This window comes from Leptonotus elevatus, chromosome 14 (assembly GCF_054856555.1).
Source record: "Leptonotus elevatus isolate MCC_2025b chromosome 14, RoL_Lele_1.0, whole genome shotgun sequence".
Classification (NCBI taxonomy): domain Eukaryota; kingdom Metazoa; phylum Chordata; class Actinopteri; order Syngnathiformes; family Syngnathidae; genus Leptonotus; species Leptonotus elevatus.
The window spans coordinates 13,947,337-13,970,683 of record NC_141252.1 but is presented as its reverse complement, the minus strand read 5'-3'; the positions used below and the strand labels follow the sequence as shown (position 1 = coordinate 13,970,683).

General features: G+C 41.0%; 2 protein-coding genes across 4 annotated transcripts in view; both read left to right on the top strand.

Annotated features, from left to right (window-relative positions):
* scaf8 (SR-related CTD-associated factor 8) overlaps positions 1–23,347 on the top strand; it is an 85,410-nt gene that overhangs the window by 21,471 nt on the left and 40,592 nt on the right. For 2 of the 3 annotated variants that reach the window (XM_086094790.1, XM_086094791.1), the window contains 18 exons: positions 5,241–5,285; positions 6,114–6,275; positions 6,368–6,524; positions 6,611–6,738; positions 6,881–7,057; positions 7,443–7,522; positions 7,608–7,719; positions 7,827–7,958; positions 9,692–9,801; positions 9,965–10,158; positions 10,249–10,349; positions 10,492–10,605; positions 10,794–10,950; positions 12,475–12,602; positions 13,063–13,204; positions 13,495–13,542; positions 13,625–13,846; positions 13,935–16,275. In XM_086094790.1, the coding sequence (XP_085950916.1) occupies positions 5,241–5,285; positions 6,114–6,275; positions 6,368–6,524; positions 6,611–6,738; positions 6,881–7,057; positions 7,443–7,522; positions 7,608–7,719; positions 7,827–7,958; positions 9,692–9,801; positions 9,965–10,158; positions 10,249–10,349; positions 10,492–10,605; positions 10,794–10,950; positions 12,475–12,602; positions 13,063–13,204; positions 13,495–13,542; positions 13,625–13,846; positions 13,935–15,592 (3,867 nt within the window). In that variant the 3' untranslated portion in view covers positions 15,593–16,275. Of the gene's footprint in view, positions 1–5,240; positions 5,286–6,113; positions 6,276–6,367; positions 6,525–6,610; positions 6,739–6,880; positions 7,058–7,442; positions 7,523–7,607; positions 7,720–7,826; positions 7,959–9,691; positions 9,802–9,964; positions 10,159–10,248; positions 10,350–10,491; positions 10,606–10,793; positions 10,951–12,474; positions 12,603–13,062; positions 13,205–13,494; positions 13,543–13,624; positions 13,847–13,934; positions 16,276–23,347 lie in introns of those variants that run through there. The other variant, XR_015097074.1, reaches the window with a different exon arrangement.
* Positions 15,566–23,347, top strand: part of tiam2a (TIAM Rac1 associated GEF 2a) — a 90,417-nt gene continuing 82,635 nt past the window's right edge. The window contains exon 1 of the mRNA XM_086094788.1: positions 15,566–15,606. The gene's annotated coding sequence lies outside the window, so the exon portion shown is untranslated. The remainder of the gene's footprint in view (positions 15,607–23,347) is intronic.

Here is a 23,347-nt window from a genome sequence, read left to right as displayed (position 1 = left end):
CTGTCTTGACTCGTAGTTGGGGCAAGTTTAACTCATTCACTGCCAGCCATTTTAGAACATTTTAAAATGTTTGATACCCACACCATATTCTGTTCAATAATTATATATACACGGAATCTACCAACTAAACTCTCTCCTTTCTGCATTTCCATTATTTTATAATCAACAGTAGAAAAAATGTTGGTTGCGCAAAATGCAGCCATTTCTCCCATGGACTCTGAAACGCTGTTGATCTCAAATCCAAAATGGGACAATAATGCCATCTACTGGTGGTTGTGCATCAGTAAAGTTTGAAATGTACAGTAGAACAGAATCAGAAGCTCCCCCACCCATATCCGTTGAAAAAACACAACTGACAAGTATGCTTGTATCAATGGTAGTGATTAAATTGCCGTCACAAACTGATGACACCAATATCAACACATCACCATCCCGAAATCATGTTCAATTGCTAAATAAGGACGTGGGAAAAAAAAGAGGATTTTACACTTGCAGAACGCAGTGTCTTGTGGCAGAGAGACACCGTCACATCATCTCATAGCGCAGTCTCCTCTCCTCTCAATATTTGCAAAACAGTAATATAAGTCATATGATCCTTCCTCGGGTCTTCTGACAACCTCACGACTCTAGCTGGATTCTAAAGTATTCGGTTTAGGTGAACGGTATGGGATTTTTAATAGGTTTTAGGTGAATTAATGATCACACACTCACATGCACGCACATGTGCACGCACATGCACATACTCACGCACATACAAAAAAAGAAAAAAGGGCACACAAAAAAGAACAAAAATCTTAGCTTAGCAATTAGCATGGCTTCTCCGTCTTTTCTCATCATCGCTATCATGAGAGTGATACTTGTCAGAAGGGTAGCATATTCGTGACAGACTTTGGAGTGACTCTACAGCGTGTTTAGGCACACTAGTAGCCAGCCGAAGCGCATTGCTATCTTGCTGCTGTGGCATAAGTAGTTCAGAGCTTTCCTTGACCTCAGACTACCCGTGATTGGCGATGTGAGCCCAGTGAAGCTTTTTGGGACAGTCTCCATTGATTGGAAAATCTTAAATATCTTGGATTCAGTTTTACTATTCAATGTGTTTTAATGAGGCGCAAAATGTAAATTTTTTCCCCACAAACTGCAGTGCGAAACCACTTATTTCGACCCTTAATCGGAAGTTTGGTTACACAAAGGGGTGTAAATTGCCCATCACATGGCAATTTAATCCGTATCATGATTCATAAATCAAGATTCTATTTGATAATGATTAATCGTGATATGAATCTATAAGTTGATTATTGTGATTTTTTTAAACTTAAATTTAGAAAATACTAATCTGTTAACATGTGTGTGTTTGAATGCAAATGTATTTATTCATATGAAACTTCAGGCTTATAAATGTGAGCCACTGTATATAACAGGTTGCTGTTTCATGTTTGAACAGCATTGAAATAAAATATTAAAGATTAATGTTTCGTTAATATAACATCCATCCATCATCTACCACTTATCCGGGGTCGGGTCGCTGGGCCAGCGGCTTTAGCGGCGAAGCCCAGACTTCCCTCTCCCCAGCCACTTCAACCAGCTCCTCCGGCGGGATCCCAAGGCCAGCTGAGAGACATAGTCTCTCCAGCGTGTCCTGGGTCGTCCCTGTGGCCTCCCGCCGGTGGGGACATGCCCGGAACACATCTCCAGGGAGGTGTCCAGGAGGCATCCAAACCAGATGCCCGAGCCACCTCAACTGGTTACTTTAAAGCGAAGGAGCAGCGGCTTGACACTGAGTCCCTCACGGATGACCGAGCTTTTCACCCTATTTTTAAGGGAGAGCCCGGACACCCTGCGGAGTAGGCCGCTTGTATCCGGGATCTTGTTCTTTTGCTCACGACCCACAGCTCGTTACCATAGGTGAGCCTGGGTAGGAACGTAGATCGAAAGAGTCCGCATCACTGCAGATGCTGCACCGATCCGCCTGTCGATATCCCGCTCCAACCTACCCTCACTCGTGAACAAGACCCCAAGATACTTGAACTCCTCCACTTGGGGCAGGATCTCATCCCCGACCCGGAGAGGGCACTCCACCCTTTTGCGACTGAGGACCATGGTCTCGGATTTGGAGGTGCTGATTTTCATCCCAACTGCTTCACACTCGGTTGCAAACCGCTCCAGTGAGAGTTGAAGATCACGGCTTGAAGCCAACAGCACCACATCATCTGCAAAAAGCAGAGATGCAATGTTGAGGCCACAAAACCAGTCCCCCTCAATCCCTCAGCTGCGCCTAAAAATTCTGTCCATAAAAGTTATGAACAGAATCGGTGACAAAGGGCAGCCTTGGCGGAATCCAACCCTCACTGGAAACGAATTTGACATACTGCCGGCAATGCGGACCAAACTCTGACATCGGTTGTACAGGGACCAAACAGCCTGTATCAGGGGGCTCGGTACCCCATACTCCTGAAGCACCTTCAACAGGACTCCCCGAGAGACACGGTCAAGACGCCTTCTCCAAGTCCACAAAGCACATGTGGACTGGTTGGGCGAACTCCCATGTACCCTCGAGGATCTTGCCGAGGGTGTAGAGCTGGTCCACTGTTCCACGGCCGGGACAAAAACCACACTGCTCCTACTGAATCTGAGATTCAAATTCCTGACTGACCCTCTTCTCCAGCACCCCTGAATAGACCTTACCAGGAAGGCTGAGGAGTGTGATCCCTCCATAGTTGAAACACACCACCCCGGTCTGCCAATCCAGATGTCCACGCGATGTTGTAGAGGCGTGTCAACCACGAAAGTCCCACAATATGCACAGCCTATAGGAACTCTGGGCAGATCTCATCCACCCCCGGGGCCTTGCCACAGAGGAACCACCTCAGTGACTTTGACTCCAGAGATAGGGAAGCCCACCTCAGAGTCCCCAGACCCTGCTTCCTCAAAGGAAGTCATGTCTGTGCAGGCATGTGATTTTTCCGCTAATTCGCGGAATTCCGCTTTTTTTATCCCCCCCCAAAAAAAAATATCCGATTTTCTCTCTCTACAGCATTCCGTTTTAGTGTTTCCGCAACTGAAATGAAACCGATCTTGCGATTGGCGGAAGTCTCCGTGTTGACCAATAAGAGCGCTTGTTATAAAGGCATAGGCGTATGCCATTGTTTGTTGACCAATAAACGCGCTTGTTATAAAGGCACAGGAGTATGCCATTGTTCATTTCTCAGACGTTTTTGCCGGGTGTTTAAAGAAAGATGTCCGTGATCGAACGCAAAGATGCTCCGCGAGTTAAGGAAATTGACAAGATCGTAAAAAACAAGTTTCGATGGGACTGGTTAGAGAAGGATATATCTACAAATGTTGGAAAGAAGACTGTGACGAATTTGTTCAGTGACTTTATTCGGAAGATCGATCGTGCCGGGAAAGCGCTTTGCATTTGGTGCCATGATACCATTGACTATGGTGGGAGAGGTTTCAAAGCTCTTGAAAGTCACGCAAAGAGCAAAAAACACGTGAAAGAACTCCAGTCAAGAACAACAAATTATTCCATCGCTGGAAGTTTCGGTGCCCGAACGAAAACTCCAAAACTTTACGGCCTCCAGACCTTATTGACATCACAATCGGAAGCGGTAATAGAGAGACGTGATCCACCCCAACAACCTGTACCAGTTGCTGACAGAGTCGTGAATTTTGAGGTCGGTGGTAAACGTTTCAAATTAATCTAAATCAAATTTTCGAAAATATTATAACGTAATAAAAATGGTCATAAATATTTAACATGGTTAATCATTGACACAAACTCAAATGAATGCTGCATGTTTGCACTTTTCAGGTTTCAATATGTTGACTATCTTGATGTATGCAGTTACAGAGATGATCTTAGTCAATCCGAAAGCATGATTGTGTTTTTACCAGAGCTTGCTGCATGAGGTATTTTATGTTTTTGTTATGCATTATGTATTAAATTAAGAATGATTGATTAAATGATTTATTGCATGGTAAATATATATGATGATATTCTCAGTGATAGTTTTTAAAAGCAAAGGCAATCCAATGTTTTTGAATGTGACTGATTTTGAGTTGACTAAAACTGCAATTTTATATGGGATAGTTCAATATACATTGAAAATTTATGCTGTTGTTTTGTCTATTTCTTTGTCATCTGAGTGCATTGAAAGTACTCAAAAACACGGAAAACCCATGAGCTCTGGACCTAGCTGAGTGCCCGCGGCCCCCAGACCCCCGGCTAAATTTTCAGATAATTTCACTTTGGTCAAATCACATGCCTGTGTCTGTGGAATTGAGGAGGTCTTCGAAGTATTCTTACCCCCGATTCACAACGTCCCGAGTCGAGGTCATCAGCACCCCATCTCCACTATACACAGTCTTAATGGTGCACTGCTTTCTTTTCCTGAGATGCCGGATCGTGGACCGGAATTTCGGTCACTGTCAATACTCTGATTAATAAAAAATAAAAAACAACAACCATAGCATGCAGCGTATAATGACCTATTATGATATTAAACAAAATAATTTCATAACACGACATTTGTAATTGTTTTCAAATTACTAATACTATAACAACAAATATTACGGTAACAGTTTAAAATTAATAGTAAGCTGTTAGTCATGTGACAGTCACATGACCTCTCAAACGGTGCGAGGCAAAATGGCCAGTCTGCACAGCTCGGTTAAGCGGTCCCTTAAAAAGAAAACACCGTGGGCAACTCCAGAGTGAAAGAGAGTCCAACCCCTCTGGAGAGGATTGGTACCAGAACCCAAGCTGTGTGTGGAGGCGAGTCTGACTATATTTAGTCGGAACTTCCCGGCTTCGCACACTAGCTCGGGCTCCTTCCCTGCCAATATATTCCCTGCAATATAACATTCTTCCATCTATCTCAGCAGCAGGGTCTTGCTGAGCCAGGCTGGAACTGAGGGGGCGGGCTGCACTGACCAAGGTTAATTGGTTGGTCAAATTTGGGTGTGTGTTGTTTTTACATCAGCTGGGCTCATCAAACTCATACATCATCAAACTCATTTGAATTAATTACCGAGAACTCTTAAGACGCTGTGGAAACACAATTATAAATTCCCTGCGGAACTTTTACAACCAAGAACTCCCTTTACCCAGATCTCAAAATCCTGGGCTTGTTGGTGGCAACTATTATTGATTTCTTTGAATAACCCAATGTCTAACTACATGTTAATGATTGCTTAGTGTTTAAGAAGCTGGTGTTAACAAATGCTTTGCCTCTTTTCAGTTCTACAAGCATGTTGTCCAGAGTGTGGAGAAGTTCATACAAAAGGTGAGTTGTATTTGCATGTCAAATTGTAAAATTACTAATAACTAGCATAATTATCAACATTTTTAATTTACTTACAAGTGGCAGTCCTCCAATCAATCGGCCACTGATCGTGATCGGCTGGTTTCCATTGAAAAGTATGCGATTGTCATATGCTGATCAATGTCGATCACGAAAAAAATCATATCAAAAGTATATTTGATGTAAATTTTCTCCTATTTATTTCAAATTCACACACCTCACAACAGTAAATAATCTCGTCTTTTTGTAGCACGAAGCATACTGATCCGCCTGCTTTTACATAAATCAAAAATTTTCCCTATTTTCTGATGTTACACACCAAATCAATAACTGAACCATAATATATATTTGTGCATTTTCGGCTGTCAATTTGAAATAAATAAATAAATGTCTTGTTTTTGTATAATAAAGGATTTTTTTTCATCAATTAATCCCAAAAATAGCAGATAACATTTTGATGATTAAAATAATCATTAATGAGCAGCTCTAAAATTGGAAGCCAGCATCGGCCGATATCACTCATGGATGATCAGTATCAGAATTGGCAGCACACACAAAAAAATGTTATAGTGTGGCTGGGTACTTTATTGTTGCTGTATACTGAAATAAAAGAGTTTATCTTCAAAAGATGCATATGAGACCAGAGAGATTTTATTTCCAGGTATTTTTACTCACACATATGGGTTTGATACCCAACTCAGAAGATTTATTCGATTATTTGTAGCAAGAGATCAAATTTTAGCATCTACTTGCCATGCTAAAAAAAACTTTGTTTATTTCCTCTATTAAACTTTGTTGTTGTTATTACAGTGCAAACCAGAATACAAGGTCCCAGGGTTGTATGTTATTGACTCAATTGTAAGGCAGTCACGCCACCAGTTTGGCACGGAGAAGGATGTCTTTGCCCCACGCTTCAGCAAGAATATCATCGCCACATTCCAGCACCTCTACCGGTGTCCCTCAGATGACAAGGTTTGACTGTTTGCCTTGTTCTTTGGTTTTAACTCCCGATGCAATGTGTTATTTTTTCTTTATACTTTGATCTTTCCATCATATGTTTCTAGAGTAAGATAGTGCGGGTCCTCAACCTGTGGCAAAAGAATGCTGTCTTTAAGAGTGACATCATCCAGCCGTTGTTGGACATGGCAGCAGGGATTCCTCCTCCGAGCGTTACTCCCGTCATGTCAAGCAGTTCTGCCCCTGTCAATAACGCCACGCCTGGTCAGTCACATAACATGCATGGTGTGAGTCTCTTGGTGCTCAATTATGTCCAATGCCTTTATTTCAACCTGTCTGTTTGTATCAAGGCACTCCAGCCACGCCGGCCACCCCTGCCAACATCGTCCAGGGGCTTCCGGACTGGGCTTCCCAGATAACTAACACAGACACTGTGGCAGCTGTGGCACAGATCTTACAAAGTCCTCAGGGGCAGCAGGTTAGAGAAAATACTGTTCTGTAATACAGATATAATAATGAAGAATTGAGAAAGTTTTATTGCCATCTTTGAGGTTTAACAAAAAAATCTTTGGTGCCCATTCTTCAGAGTATCTGCAATATTGGTTTGTTTTTATCACCAGCTTCAGCAACTTGTACAGAGCCTGCAAATGCAGCAGCAAAAGCCTCAGCCTTCACTGCTGCAGGCGTTGGATGCTGGTCTAGTTGTACAGTTGCAAGCTCTCACTGCTCAACTCACTGCAGCTGCTACTGCCAACAGCCTCAACCCCCTCGAACAGAGGGTCTCCTCTTTTAACAAGGTACTACTGGTGCTTTATTAATATAGCCATTCCCCGTTTATATTGTCTTGAGTTGCGTTCCACTTGCTTGGTTGTGGCTGGCTGGAATGTGCTCTGTGTCTATCTACCCCAGTGCACACAGGTCACAGCGATCTTGATTCCTCCATTTAGCCGGGGAGTATAATCAATCAAAGCCAAACCAGAAAATATAAACCCATTGAAAATGACGTATGTTTTCAAGGGTGATGTGGTCAAGAAAGGAGAAAGTGTGTCGTGTTGCAAAAATACGAAAGAAAATTAGACATTCCGCATATATTTAATAGAAAAATCTGCGATATACTGGGTAATTACCTTATTTATCCCTTTTAGGACTTTTAATGAGAACCGGTCTAATGCTTATTTTCAGAAACTCTTGGGGCAGTTTGACTTTGGGAATGAGCCTGAGCGTGGTGAAGAATCTAAGAAGGAAACGTCATCCTCTCAACTGTGAGTTAACAATGTTTTATCTTAGAAAATGACTTCCCTGACTACATTTGGGTGTGCCTAATCCAATTTGTTGGCCACTTTTTAGACCCATGGTGTCAGAGCCCATCAACAACTCATTGTTCCACCAGCTTGCTGAGCAGCTACAGCAGCAGAACCTGGAGCAGTTTCAGAAGCAACTGCTGGAGCACCAGCAGAAGGTAGTTATACGCACACAATGAATAGAGGGTGATGTTGTATCCGACTCTAATGTCAGATTACACACTTGGACTTAGTCAACCGATATCGTGATGATGTATTCCTACAGGCTATGAGCATTGATGGGCAGGACACTCTATTTGGACAAGAGAATGCTGTTGCAACTGCTCAGGCTAGCAGTCAGCCACAGCTTCCTGAGCCAGAAAATAAAATGGACGACTCCATAGACAACCAACAACAGGTACAAATGGCCATGTGACGAGACTGCTTGGAAGTTTGAAATATGATTTTAAGCAGTATAGTTAAAATGTTGACAATACCAATCACTAATTGTGTGCAACAGGCATGAAAATCCCTCACCTTTTGGCGAAATTCGCCGTTTTGAAACCAAAATAGGTCACCTACGTGATTCGTGCAGATCCGATGAGAAAATATTTCGGGAGGGTAGATGACCAGAGATTCAGTGTATCACTGAATTCCAGTTGGGATGGGTACCGATGACGGCATGATTCACGTTAGATCAGATGGTGCCATATTCCAAAGTGCATCTTAAGTTGTGAATTTATTTTGCCGCAGTTGAACTGACGTCACCCGCTTGCGCTAGATTTCATTCACGGTAAATTTCGGGTTTGTGTGGAAGCAAGCGAGATTTGACTGCCGACAAGCCAAGCAAGAGTGAAGCTTTGCGGTTCCTAGCATGTTTCAGTTGAGCGTGCTTTGGTACTGAGGCTGAGTGGGCCATCGGCTCGCCATTTGCGGGGTGCCCCGTAGCATCACCCGCCTCTCTCTCCTGCGCGGACACAGCAAATGTCGTGCCTTCAGCCACCGATTCAAATCATGTTGTAGGGTGTGTGGCTTTACCATAGTTACAATATATTATAGAGTTTTAGAACGATACTTAGCACATACTTAGCACCTTATTCATAATTTCATGGGTAACGATAAAATTGCTAAATCTAATTGTGGCCAACATGTAGCACTAGCAAGCATTACATACTGCATCGGATACATTGAAATGAGTTTGCTCCTGAGTCCCAATTATTCTCTTCATTGTCATTCACGTCCTCTTCCAACTGTCATTTTTTTTGCAAAATTTTACTCCCAAATTGGGTTTGAATTCATCGTGGTTTGTTGCGGCAGGCAAATTCTTGAAAACTTGTTTAAACAATTGCACAAGGAACCAAAATAACACTAATACATTTATGTATCTTGTGTATTACTGCTTAACGTTGTTCTTTGTTGCTCATTGTAAAGAACTTTGCGTCTCACTTTGTAATCAATTTGATATTATTTACATATTATTAATGTAGTACCTTGATTTTTTTAAATTATTCTTTTTTTTTACTCCATCCTCTCTGGCTCATGTGTTTTAAATTCATGATGTTTTATCATTTGTAAGATTTTATTTAATGAAAAATAACTGTTAAAGTGAATCTAACATTTACTACCACAAGTACAACAATTGATACTGTTCAGTACCGGTATCGATACCCTGGTACTGACAATTGGACCTGAACCAGTTCAAATGTGAAAGGTACCTTGAAGGCAGTGCATGCTGTTTTCAACATCCATCCATAGTCCAATAAATGTAGCAAAGATGTTTGCATTTTCGCAAACAGTTTTTCTTGATGCCATAAAATTTTGATAATTTAAATTCGCCATCCCTTCGTCCACTTCATCCCCCCCACTCGTTTGACGAGTGCCCGACGAATATTAGTGGAGAAAATGTTGGTCAAAGTGCTTCTCACCTTTTTCACCCGTCACCCGTTTTCATGCCTGGGGCAATGAGAGTTTTCTCATGTAAACAAGTCTTGGCTCAATAAAGGTTGGAAAACGTCGCTTTAAGGCATACACCTAAATGTGAAAATATTTTAAAAACATAGGAATGGTAGTACAAAAACAAAACAAAAACATTGTGACAACACCCAACAAATGTATTTCCGTTAATTGAACTGTGTTGAATTGCTCCTCAAGGACATGGATCTTGATGAGGGCCCAGATGGAATGGAAGAGGATAACTTTGAGCCAGAGGACAAAAAGACAGTTACGGCCCGCTCCAGAACACGCTCAAGGTCACGTTCTCGGTCAGCCAAGATCCTTTCTTCTTAATCAATCAATGATGTACTGTATTTTTTCAGTTAATACAATTTTTAATCTTATAACACAGGCATATATTTTTGTTAAGAACAAAAAATAGAAAAGATTGTTGAAAACATTTCTTCAGGTTGTGTTGTTTTGTATCAACAGGTCTCCCAAAAGGAGAAGATCCAGGTCTCGCTCGGGCTCTCGGAAGCGTAAGCATCGTAAGCGGTCGCGATCACGCTCCAGAGATCGCAAGAGGAAGACGTCACGTTCGTACTCGAGTGAAAGACGTGCCCGAGAACGGGAAAAGGAGCGACAGAAAAAAGGACTGCCTCCTATACGATCCAAGACACTTAGTGGTAATTACATAGCATTAATATTGCTTGTTTAGAATATCTGTATTAGTTTTGGGTCAATAACAATTGTTGTTATTTGTACCCTTTATCTAGTGTGCAGCACAACTCTTTGGGTTGGCCAAGTGGACAAAAAGGCTTCTCAACAAGACCTCACAAACCTGTTTGAAGAGTTTGGCCAAATAGAGTCAATAAATGTAAGAGATCTCCTCTCTAACTACAATGTGATAGTGATAGTTCAAAAGTTTGTTTAAGAAGTGCATTATGTGTTATTGAATGGTACATGTAGGCTGAAGTCAAGTCACGTCTTGCCATTCTATCTGCGACCTTTCCTTTCAGATGATCCCTCCGAGAGGCTGTGCCTACATCTGTATGGTCCACAGACAGGATGCCTACCGTGCACGCCAGAAGCTCAGCACAGGTTCCTGCAAGATTGGTTCCAAGATCATCAAGGTACACTTTGTGGCCTCTATGCTGTAATTTGATTGAATGCAATGTCATTTTCCCCATGGTTTTTTTGTAATTCAATTATACATTGACCTCCAGCAGTGGAGCCTTGAGCGGCTTGATGCCTTTTATAGATTGTGTCTTTGATAAGATACTTTGTTCTGTTCCCGCCATCATTGTGCTTTTGAATGCAGATTGCTTGGGCTTTAAACAAAGGAGTAAGACAAGAGTACAAGCAGTTCTGGGATGTGGACCTTGGAGTCACCTACATACCTTGGGAGAAAGTTAAGGTGGATGACTTGGATGACTTTGCCGAAGGAGGAATCATTGATCAAGAGACTGTCAATGAAGGTGACATTTTATTTAGTATTCATCATCCGGCAAAAATATTTGATGGACTCACATATGGGTATAGTCAGTTATCCTAATAATATACACTGGCCTCCATAATTATTGGGCTCTCTTGCATAAAAAATCCTGTTCAAAGATGGCACAAAACAGGAAACCAACATTAAGTCCATGAAGTTATTTTGTGTTTGTTAAAAAAAATCAACTCACTCAAAGATTTTAACACTATACTACAGTATATTTGTCCTGCATGTCATTTAAAATTCCCAAATTAATAGGCTGGCTTGCTCACCCACCTGTATAACAAAATGCCATATAGGACAGTAAAGTTTGTCCCCTTTGCATCATCGTCAAATATACAAGGGGTTGCTAAAGTAGGTATACAGTAGTTTTTCTGCTTCTTTTTTATGTTGTACTATATGATGCACAATAAGTAATGTACATGTTTTCTCTTTTTTTATAACTGTATACCTACTATTGCACCACCCTGTGTATCCATGTTTTTGGAACACACAATTGAGTAACTCCTCATGCTCTGTCAACAGTTCTTGGGGGTGGGGGGTACTTTATGAGATCAGGAATACTAATTGTCAGCATTGAAACCTACGCTTGTATTAGTACGTATAGTATATGATAACTGTACTATATTATGCATTAGGGGTGTTTGATACCCTTCCCTTTTTTCCCCCTCAGATCGTTGCTAAAGAGCCACTCGTACTAGTAACGATCTCTCTCTTTAGCACTCACAGGTACTGATACCAAGTATACTATACCACTAATATTTTAAATCCAGAACAATTCTATTAAACTAATGTGATAATGTAATGATAATGTGATCATTTTCAAGAAAGACCTTTGTTTATTTCTGTCGAAAGGCAGAAGCCACTCTGCAATAGAGAATTTAAGTTCAAAATAAAACACAAACAACTCACTCTAATTTCGTATTTCTTTTGTATTAAATTAACACAATTGCAAAATAATAAAAACTCCATGAGGTTTTGTTTTTCTCATCTATTAACTGTTGCGCATGACACTCTGAAATTAGAAAATAGGGCCAGCAATATGGCTGAAAACATCACAATGTAAGTATTTCACATTGCACGATATTGATAAAAAAATTATTATCATTTTTAACTTATTCAAAATAAACAAAATAATTAAAGATAAAGTAGAATAAAATGCATCCATCCCGAAGAAAAATCCCATTCATATTTAAAACTAAAGATAGGAACAAGTACAAAAAAAAGTAGGCAATAGATGAGTATAGCACTCCGTGTAATACACACGAGTAAGTGAAAGTACTACGTTGTCCCAAGTATGCGTATTGTATGTGTAGAATGTGAATAAAAGAAACACAAATTGACAGCAGCATTGGTGACGATACATACGTCAACAATATGAATTATAAGTTGTTGGGAATGAAAACATTACCCAAAAGCAGTAGAGTAACTAACTGTACAAGACATACTGTATACATACACAAAAGTAATTTTGTTTCATAAAAATCATGCTTGTATGTTTCTTTAGAGTGGGACACGGTGAAGAATTTGGAGGCAACCAAGGACGTTATAATCCAACCAAGCACTGAGACGACAGCAGCATCAAACAGCCAGAGTGAAAGCTACAACCAGCCAGTACCCATGATGCCGGTGCAGGTAAGAAAGAAGACTATCACCCCCCCCCCCCAAATTCTTTTTTAAATGCTATACAATTTGGTGGTCAATGTGATTAGTACGACGGAGTATTAGGCCCATGTGTATTTTTTTTTAGAGGTGGGGGAAGTAATATTCCAAGAGAAAAACTTGCAAATTTGCCAGAGAAAAAAACGTGTACATTTGTGACTTAATAAAGTGGCAAATTTTGTTCACCAGGAGCTAACGTAAGGATTCGTTGGTGGTTAATGGTGGTTATTTGTACGTGGCCCTTATACACCATCTTTGATTAATTAGTTTTGTAACTTTCCCACAGTTCACATTTATTTGTACAGTCCACATTGGTCACAAGAGCTAGTCAGACAAGCTCTTCAAATTACAACACTAAATGAATATATTCTAATAGTTTTGATGGCATTATAACTACAATTATTTTCTACCTGCTTTTGTCTCTCCTAATCAGCTGCCAGTGGCCCAGGCTATTCCTGGTGCAGTAGGTTTGGTGCCTCCTAACTTCCCTGTCAGCATGAGCATTCCCCCGCCAGGTTATGGGCCGCCCCCACCATTCCTAAGACCTGCCTTCAATGCCTCACAACCTCCTCCAGGTAAATATTTACAAACGCTGCTATTTGAAGAGCAGCCATACAGAGATGTGTTCCAAACACACACAAACATTAGATTAAAATCTCTGATGTCAAGAGACCATATAAAAAAAAATTGAACACTCTTTTAGCTTAATAAATCACACATTTTCAAGTATTCCTTAGCACCAGTTCTCGCTTTCTCGCTCGTGCAGTTCTGAAAATAAGAGACAACCACAGTGATGAACTGCAATATAATACGATAACACTTTACATACGACTGTTATCTTATCACGTTATATTGTGTTGTACAGGTTTTATGCAGGCTGCACAGACCGCAGCCATGGCCGCAGCACCACCATGTAAGTGTTTAGGTGTTAGCCCTTTGATTCATTTAAGAATGTAGCAATCCTTTAGAGCGATATGTTTGTGACCCTCCTGTAGCTCTAGTTCAGCCCCCAGTGGCAACCAGCCAGGAAACGGTGAAGGAATCTCCATTCAGCTCTATGATCCCAACAACCAGCTCCATGCCTGGGGGCTTCATGCCCTCCGCTATCCCTGGAGCCAATGTGTTTAATGTGGTTGGAGTTCAAAGTCAGCACACGAGTGACAAAATGCCGCCACCTGCCAAGGCTTTGGATGGGACACCAGAGCTCACTCTTCAAGGTGGAGCAACATTAGCAAATTTGACGAAAGATGAGTTGACACGCACGGAAGGTGACATTAACATGTTGTATGTTTTTTTCCTCTCAAGGCATGCATAATGCAGTTCGCAGTGGAATGGGCCTCCTTGGCATGCACCCCACCGCCTCCCTACCCCACCCACTTCACCAGCCTGGAATGGTGGCACAAAGAATGCCTGGAATTCTGCCGCTTGACGTGCGTCCTAACCTCCTTCAGCATGGGGCCGCTCCTCGCTTCCCTCTCCTCCTGCAGCAGGGACCTGGTCAGCAGCCTGTTGGGCTCCTTGAGGCTCAAGCCCATGTCAGGCCCCCGTTCCCTCAACTAGACCCCTTTAACAGGCCCCCTCACCAGGCCAGTGATAATGTACCCAAGGCAGAAGAGTCATCTTCGGGGGCTGACGAGGGCAAAGACCAGGACTACCGTTTCCCTCCTGTGGAGAAGCCGAGTACAGGTCTGCTGAGAACACCTCCGCCAGAGCATCGGGCGCCCCTTGGTGGTGGCGGGGGAGGAGGCAGGCCCCCGTTGCTGCAAACGCCAGGAACTCAGCCAGCCAGAGGCAGTCTGCTCGGACGTCTGCAGGCTCTCGCTGGTTTTACCCCCGATAATCAGTGGAACCAGTCCAGGGGGGACTTTGATGAACGAGACGGCATGGAGCGCCCCAACCCGGGGCAGAACTTCCCTAATCGCTTTGACAACCGTCCCGGAAACGCAGCTGCCAAAAATGTTGGCGGGCCACAGCCGTGGAACCGCAGCGGTGGCGGCGCGGCCACTTTTGAAAGTGACCTGGATGAACGAAGATCTCAGTGGGACAGGCAAAGAGACAGAGACGAGAGAGATTTTGACTTCCGAAGGGAAATGAATGGAAACCGGGCCGGGCGTGAGCGAGGGCGAGACCGTCCCCGAGACCATGACAAAGAGCACGATAAAGAGCGGGAACGCGGCAACTGGACGGCTGTTCTCCCTCTCCCGACGCCTCTTCTTCCCACGCCACCTCTCAACCCCAATCTGAATCTGAACCAAGGAAAGATGCTTGCCCCGCTCAGATTGAACACCCCCATTCAGTCACGATTCCAGTCCCCCCTGCTGCCTCAAGCTCAGGCCAAAGCGCCTCTGTTAGGTCAGCCACCGGCTCCTGTTCAAGCACCGGAGGTCAGAAATGCCAGCCACGCAGCTAAGGTGGAACCTCATGGAAACAACATGGAGACCCCTCAATCCCTGCCCTCATCCGAACCTGACAACAAGGATCAGAGCCCATTGACCAGCTCACTCGCTGAGCCCCGGTCCTCACCGCAGCCAGAGATCACCCTAACCCCTGAATTAGTACGCCAAGCCTCGGACCAGGCCCATCCCCAGACGACCGGGTCCTCAGACACTCCAAGCCTGGCCTCCCCTGTTGGCGTCACACAAGCTGTCAGCCCCCCTGAAGAGATGACGCACTCTCTGGAGGCGGAGCTAAGCCCACACAAGACCACCGAGGAGGTCTTACGAGACAAAACCCCCTCCCCCAAAGCCCAGCGGCTCAATGGGGCCGAGATGGACGAAAGCACGGCGGTCGAGCCCACGCCAGACGCCTCCCCCGAGCTCACCGAGTCTCCACCTCCTGAAAGCAAAGCCGGGCAGGAGCAGGCCGCGCCTCCTCAGGACGTTGACATTGTACAGAGTGAGGCCGTGGAGGAAGCTGCGAGTGAGCCAGTGCTAGACACTGACACACACACTGAGGGGACATAATCATCACTCAGTAGGTAACAGATCATTTTGTACAGTTGTCTCTTCTTCTCTGTACTATGTCAGCAAAGCAGCACCACCACACGGGACACGACTCACAAACACCAGTCAACTTAAATAGAGATCTCCTTAGTGATTTACTCAGACAACTTTTTGTTTGTGTTTTGTTTTTAAGTTGTAATGCCACCACATCAGATTTTATCAACCAATTAGTGAATTTTATCCTATCAACTACCCTAATGTCTTGTTTATGAGGGGGGATGCAATTTGACCTTCCTATGGAAGAAAGGATGACATCAGGATATAATTACTTGAAAATTGCAGTTGCGGGCTCATTTCTGACACCTCCTTTTTGAAACGCTGCTGCAAGGTTTTAGTGAATGCTTTTAAGGTGTCCTGTGCTTTTTACACACACATACATGCACACACATGCACACACTTGATAACTAAGCCTGCCAAAACAATAAGACCATTACTACTCTTCAAATTGGAACCGTTTGAAATAAAACCATGAACTTGTTGTATCCCCAAATCAATGTATGTAATCTGTTTCTAACTATACAATGAAGCTGGGCAAACGAAAACACAGCATGGGGAGGAGCAATGGATCAGAAAATGAACAGAGGGATGTGCTGGATGTCAGGTGCATATTGTTTTAGTGTGAAATAAACAATTGTCTCCTTAAACACATGCTTTAGGACTGCTTTTCTGACCCAGGACCACTGGAAACACTTCTTTACACACAAACATACACACACACTCGTGTTGTGTGCTGTCACGTCAGACATTTTGACGTCTTGGAACCTAAATTGCAGCTATACCATACATCCACTGTGCACTTTGGTGGATGGGGAACGCGGGATGTAGTTTTAAATTACGGATGACTTCAGCCTGTTGTGCTTGGTGACTGGTGCAGATGATTGGATTGTGCCTTTTCGAACTGACGCTTTCAATGCGATACACACACAACTGTGCGTGTGTGTGCACTACCTGAAGAGAATTAACAAACCTTTCATGTGTGGTAGCTGGAGAGTTTGTACAGCACTCAACCTAGAAGAGACTCTCGATATACTTGTTCTGTGCATGCCGCTTTGTAGCCTCCTGTCGTGTTCATTTCATGCTTGTAGTGCTTTTCTGTTCCCCGGAGATGCTTAGATATTTAGCTACTGTTCCACTGCAGGGGATGTGATATTAAATAAAAGTTGAAGGTGCATCAGATTTTTTTTTTTTATTATTATTGTCATGAATCTAGATTTTTGTAGTAAGAATGTTGTTTTTTCAGGGCCTGATAACGATTATTAGTAGGCCAATTTGCAATAAAAGAGAAAATATTGCTGTCAAAATAACAACGTAACTTTGTTGAAATGCCATTAAGCATGTTTGTTAAATCAAATTTTCAAGATGTTGAAGGTTTTACTTTTAATTTGAAACATACAGAGAATAGACAGCTTAGTTTTAAAATGACAACAAAAATTGCAGTGAGCTTCCAGGGTCATCAGCGTGTTAAGGTAAATTAAAAACGAGGTAAATAGCTCCCTAATATTTCCTAGAGTAAAAAAAAAAACCATAAAAAATGTCAACATAACTGAAATATTAAATTGTGACTCATTTTTGTTTTAATTTATTTTTAAAATTGTCATCAACAAAAAGTGCAGGGAATTCTTTGTCAGCAGTGTCCTTTATAAAATTGACAATTTAAATATATATATTAGGGGTGTGTATTGCCTAGTACTTTCGATTCGATCCATATCACGATTCATAGGCCACGATTCAATTCGATACTTCCAATACGAATCTATAAGTTAATTATTTGATTTTTTTACTCACATTTAGAAGATACTAATCAGTAAACTTGTACATGTACACTGTAAGATTTGTATGAAAATGTATTTATTTATCTGGAACTTCAGGCTTATTTATAACTGTGAGCCACTGTATTTATCAAACAATCTGTTTCATGTTTGAACAGCATTGAAATAAAATATTAAGGATTAATGTTCCGTTAATATAACATTCTTCCATGCTTAAAGTGTGAACTCTAACCCTAAGTAAGATGTTTTGAATATTTCCATCAAAAATGCGATGTTTAAACATCAATTCGGCCGCATATCGAATTGTTTCGAGAATTGCGCGCTGTAATATTGCGATATATTGTTGAATCCATTTTTTTAACACCCCTAATATACATTTAAAAAAATCCCTTAGGTTAACCCAGCTTTAAATTGATCTCGAGATGCTATCTCACTGAGCAGCGAATGCTTGCGAATGTTGCACATTTTGGGTTTTCGTCAGGATTTGTAAAAGGTATCAAAAGATGTTTGCAAACAGTTGAAAAGTTGTCTGAACATTATAAAAAACTCTTTGTGACAAGTAAAAGCTGTCAGTGAACATCTTTGCAACATTTTACGAACCCTGTCAAAACCAAAATTGCCTATGTTCGCAAACTTTCTCTGGTCAGTGACATGTCGGCTTTATCAGCCTTCAGATTTGTAAAATAAATAAATAAATAAGGCAATTGTCAAAATACCAAATATGGAAAGCAAAAACTATCCACAATAGGAGAAAACCTGCACTATACAGTGACCATATTAATGGTGTACATACTGTAGTATTACCCCTCCCCCACATTTACACTAAAACACATTTCTTAAAAGGTAAAACACAGTTTTTCAAGTAGTCCCATGCACCTGTTCTCACTCGCTTGCACTGTTTCTACGAATAAGATGCAGAGCGTGCCTGCTTCAAACGAATTAAGTTTACCGGTACTGTAAAACTGAGACATAAAACATACAGGAATGAAACGTTGTGTATATATATCAACAACAAAATGTTCAACCAAATCATAGAACGTAATGTGGATTGCTGTAGACAAGCCAACAAGCGCACAATTCTAAATTTAGACTTAATTGAAAAATGCACTGCGATATAGTAGGGTTTGCCTTATTATACGTTAGCTGCTGTGGCCGACTGTAAACGCCCAAAAAGACGCCACATTCCAAAAGCATGCATGCTTCATTGATGACCCTAAATTGTCCGTAGACGTTAGGAGGTCGTTTGTCATTATATGCCTTGTGATTGACTGCCGACCAGTCCGGGGTGCACCCGACCTCTCTCCTAAAGCTCCATCTAATCCTAGTGAGGACAAACACTCAAGAAAATGGATGGATTAACAAGAAGACAAAAATAAAGCTGCATATGCTGGCTATCTTAATCAACTCTCCACTCAGCACAAGAGCTGAGCTCGCATTTACTTGCACCGAGGCCCTCTGTACTTGTAATGGGCCTGCACAGTGTAATAAGGAAACACAAGGGGATTTGTTTAAATAACACACAGCCAGCCGAAGAGGAAGATTTATTTACACATAATTGTTACTACCTTTAAGCCTCACAAAGCATTTGATGTTCCCTAAGCTGATACGTCGTCAAAAATACCAAATGGTGGGTCTCTTTGTCAAAGTCCGTCCATAAATCTGTAATACTCCAAAAGCCAGGTAAATAAATGGGTTCCTAATGTGAGTTGTATGCATTAGAACAAAATGGAATGAGGTAATGCGCTCAGGACACTTCGATGTCATTAGTTAACATTTAAGTCAAATGCAGCTAGCATCCAATGTACATCGCACTCCTTAAATAAACCCGGCATTTATGACTAGTACGTGGGCAGGTAACTGATGGGAACCCCAAGACGTAATGGGAGAGGGAAATGATTCACTGCCTGTTCATGATGAGGTGGTGACACTGATGGTTTACAGTAGACTGAGCAAATAAATTAAGGCAGGAAGTTAGCATGGATGAAGATCTGTAGTTGAGTGATTGTCTTTTAAATAGATCTTGACTGGTGCATTCTTACAGCAGCAGAGCTTCTGTAGTGCAATAAAGCCACAGGCATCTTCCAGAGTCAGTACCGGACCGGACCATTAGAGGTCAGTGTGGTACCATATAGCAGACACAGCCATTACCTTGAAAGAACTGGCCTCTCCACGCAAAATTCTGTAATATGATAAGGGAATAGAAAGTGCATCACTGGAATGAATCAATCATATACCTCTTCAGGAGTCGTGTGATAAATGGGATGAGTTTTTTTTGGTTGGAAATGTTCCGCAGCCGCCTTGTTTTGCTCGCCACATTCGTAATTGATTCAAGCTTTCGATTAGTTGAGTAACAGCAGCCTGCCATGGTTGCAGTATACCCATATCATCTTCATTCCTAGTCTGGAGAACAGTCGGGGACGTTTGCGGGAGCATCCATCATCCTGTACATGGGGGTGGGGGGGATCCCCTATCTCAGCTCCAGCAATTATTCACCGCCGTGGGGGTGTTTAAAACTTCCTGCTGCTTTCAAGGAGCCTCTGCTACCATTAACAGAACCAGCAGTGCTTCCCAAGCTTTACTGAGCCCAAAGCACATATTTTACATAAAGAGAAATATCACAACATACCACAAAACAAATGTCACAAAAGTGGACACACAGGTTAATTGCTATCTCGCGGTGGAGTATTTCTTTGTTCTGATTGTCACTATATGTCCTTGGCATAGATGATAAACAAAGATACATTGTAAATAATGTTCCCAGTTTCCCACATGGCAAATTATGCAATTTCACTTAATTGCTTGTAAAATTATTAGTTATTTACAAAATGTACTATATTTGTTCATCTAGTTAATTCAGTGACTTTTTTTTCTTTTTTTTTTAAAGGCCTATTCATTTTTTATTTTTTGCTAGATTTAATGGTTTTTAACTGTTTTACTTATTGTAATTTGTTTTAACTTTTCCCTGTAGCACTTTGAGATTTATTTTAAAATGTAAAGTGCATTATAAATTAAATGTATTATTGTTTACATGTAGTCGATAACCCTTTAAAAACCCAAATATTGGCAATAATCAAGTTTATGAGGCCATGTATGTACACACGTGCCCTTGCATCCCTCAAGAATAGATCCGCACCTCCCCTGAGCAGCAGCTGAATCCTATCTCCACATTCAGAACCAAAACAAGAGCAATCTGTAGTAAACTGACCACACTTGTGGATCATTCATTTGATGTATTCACAAATTGGACCTTAACGCTAAGCATAAAGTGGAGGAAGACATTTTTGTTTCTGAGGCCCCCGTCCACACGAAAGCCAGTTTCAATGTATCCTCACAAGTTTCTTACCGTTTCGGCCGTTTGTCCAGACGATGGCAGATAACCGTTTTGCGCAGCCTCCTTAGCTTGCTTATGCTTTTGCAGAAAAATATTTAGCTTTTTTATTCCCACGTTCAACAAGCGGTGTTGTACTTGAATCACCCGCCATTGTCACTTTTCCTGTGTTTGTCTTTTTCCATGTTTGTTCTGTAGATTGTAATAAAGTTAGGGAAAAAGGGATTCTTCTACGCGTTCCGTTAACTCCCTGTGGCTGCGCTACAGCGCCACTCCAGACTTGGCATACACATTACAGCCGTTAAACATCCTCAGCGTTTTCTTTTGGACACACGCAAGTCTTGAAATGCTTCTGTGTGTACGAGATTTGTTTGAGGATTCTGCTTTTGTCTGGACGGTGCCTGAATCTGTATTTATTAGCCACAGATGATCTATTACTATTTTAGTTGTAAATGTATTTGTGTCTTTGCATATATTAAAAAGCTGTATTTATAGTAGTAGTGGTAGCCCTACTTTTTCAACACCCTCCACCTTTTTTTTTAAATAGCATTGCAGGCCATGTCAAATGTTATTTTTTGTGTGTGACGCGGGCCTCTAAAAAACATTTTAATCAAAACAAGCTAGTTAGCCACACAAGAAAAAATATAATGAAAATATATATTTGTTGGGAAAAAAATGGTTTCCTTCAATGCCTGTTATCAAACCATAAATCAAAAGTGACAAATGAGCTGATCATTTGATTCAGGTGTGATGGAGGAGGGAAGCAGAAAACAGGCCTGTATAGGGGCACTTGAGGACCTGACTTGGAGAGCCTTGCATTAGGCTCTAAGCTGATAACATCTGGATAAAAAAAAAGGTGGTTTGTGTCAAGAAGGGAATCTAGTGTAAAAACTGCACCAAACTTAACATGTGATTGATTGACAGCAATAATATAAAAGTCACTTCTTCAGTTTTTAAGGCCTAACTGATCACCAATAGCAAGGTAGTGATTTTATTCCTAAAAAGTGTATTTATTATTGTAAGGCACTGAAAGACAACATTAATTAACTCATTCACTGCCATTGACAGCTATAGACTTTTAAAAATTCATTTGAACAATTTTTATTAGTTTAAATTTTTTTTCCATTTTTGTTAACAAGAGTATGAAAACCTAGATTTTTTTGTACATTTAGAACAGATATAAAATTTGTGATTAATCGTGAGTGAACTAGTGAAGTAATGCGATTCATTACGATTACAAATTTTAATCGCCTGATGCCCCTAATTTTTAATAATTTTTTCTTTTCTTTTTTTAAAACAAACATTTTTTGTTAAATTTTTAATCATCTTTTTGTATTTTTTTTAAGAAAAGATGATTAAAAATTAGGGGCGCCAGGCGATTAAATTTTTTAATCGGAATTAATCGCATGACTTCACTAGTTAACTCACGATTAATCACACATTTTATATCTGTTCTAATACAATAAAAACAATTCTAGGTTTTCATACTCTTGTTAACAAAAGTGGGGGGGAAATTAAACTAATAGAAATAGTTCAAATGAATTTTTGACGTCTATAGCCGTCAATGGCAGTGAATGAGTTAATATACACACTTCATGTACCGTTTGAACAGAGCGTTTCAATTTTTAAAAACAAAAACATTAAATGCTGCGTAATGAAATTTATAACAATCATTTACTTAGCCGGCAGTTCCCTTTTCAGAATGTTTTCCTAACACTCACCTCCATATTTCTTCTAATTACACTCTCAGCTTTCATTTGTGTCGTTCATGTAATCATCTTTTGGGGCACATTCAAAGCTTTGCAACACCATGTTATGACAGCTTGTGTTTGCCAAGCCACGTTGTATTTACGTACCGGTGAGTGTGTTTTATTTGTGGTTTAAATGCTTGTCACGAAATACCTCACCCCTGTGCACATTACTGTTTGTGTGTTGGCAGTGGTTCAAGCGGTTGTCACAAAGCAACTTGAATCAGTCTCACTTATGCAAATAGGCTGACGTCTGGTGCTTTGTTAACATGGTTTGAAAGACAGAAACAAAGTGTTTTTAAAGGAATATTCACGAGTTAGCACGTTATTTTATTTACAATTTTTATGTGCCTCCACTATTCTATACATGACATTCTGATTAATAAAAAAAAAAGTGGCAAATTGGCCGCCCCTTAAGATGGATAAAAACATGTGGATTTTGTTACTTAACTCATATTCCACGCTGGGGTCCGGACCTCATCGTTCCATCAAGATCTCATTATTATTTACTATTATCGACAATCTTGCTATTACCTATAATTTAGGACACTATCATTTAGGCCATACATCTATCATGAAAGGCTTTCTAATAGGGCTGGGTTCTAATTTCCTCAAATCGATTTGTTTTCAATTCACAAAAGTTCAGTTCAATTAAAAAAAAATTCCGATTCAATTCGATTCACTTCAATACGATATTAATTAATTATGAAACATAAATTATTCTAAAATATCAAGGACATGATTAAAAACTCCACAAACATTACACATTAAATTTTGTGAAGACTGGTTAAATGATTTAGTTTATTAATGAAAGTAACAGTGTTATGATACAAACATTGACATGAACAAAATATTTTCATATTTTTAATTC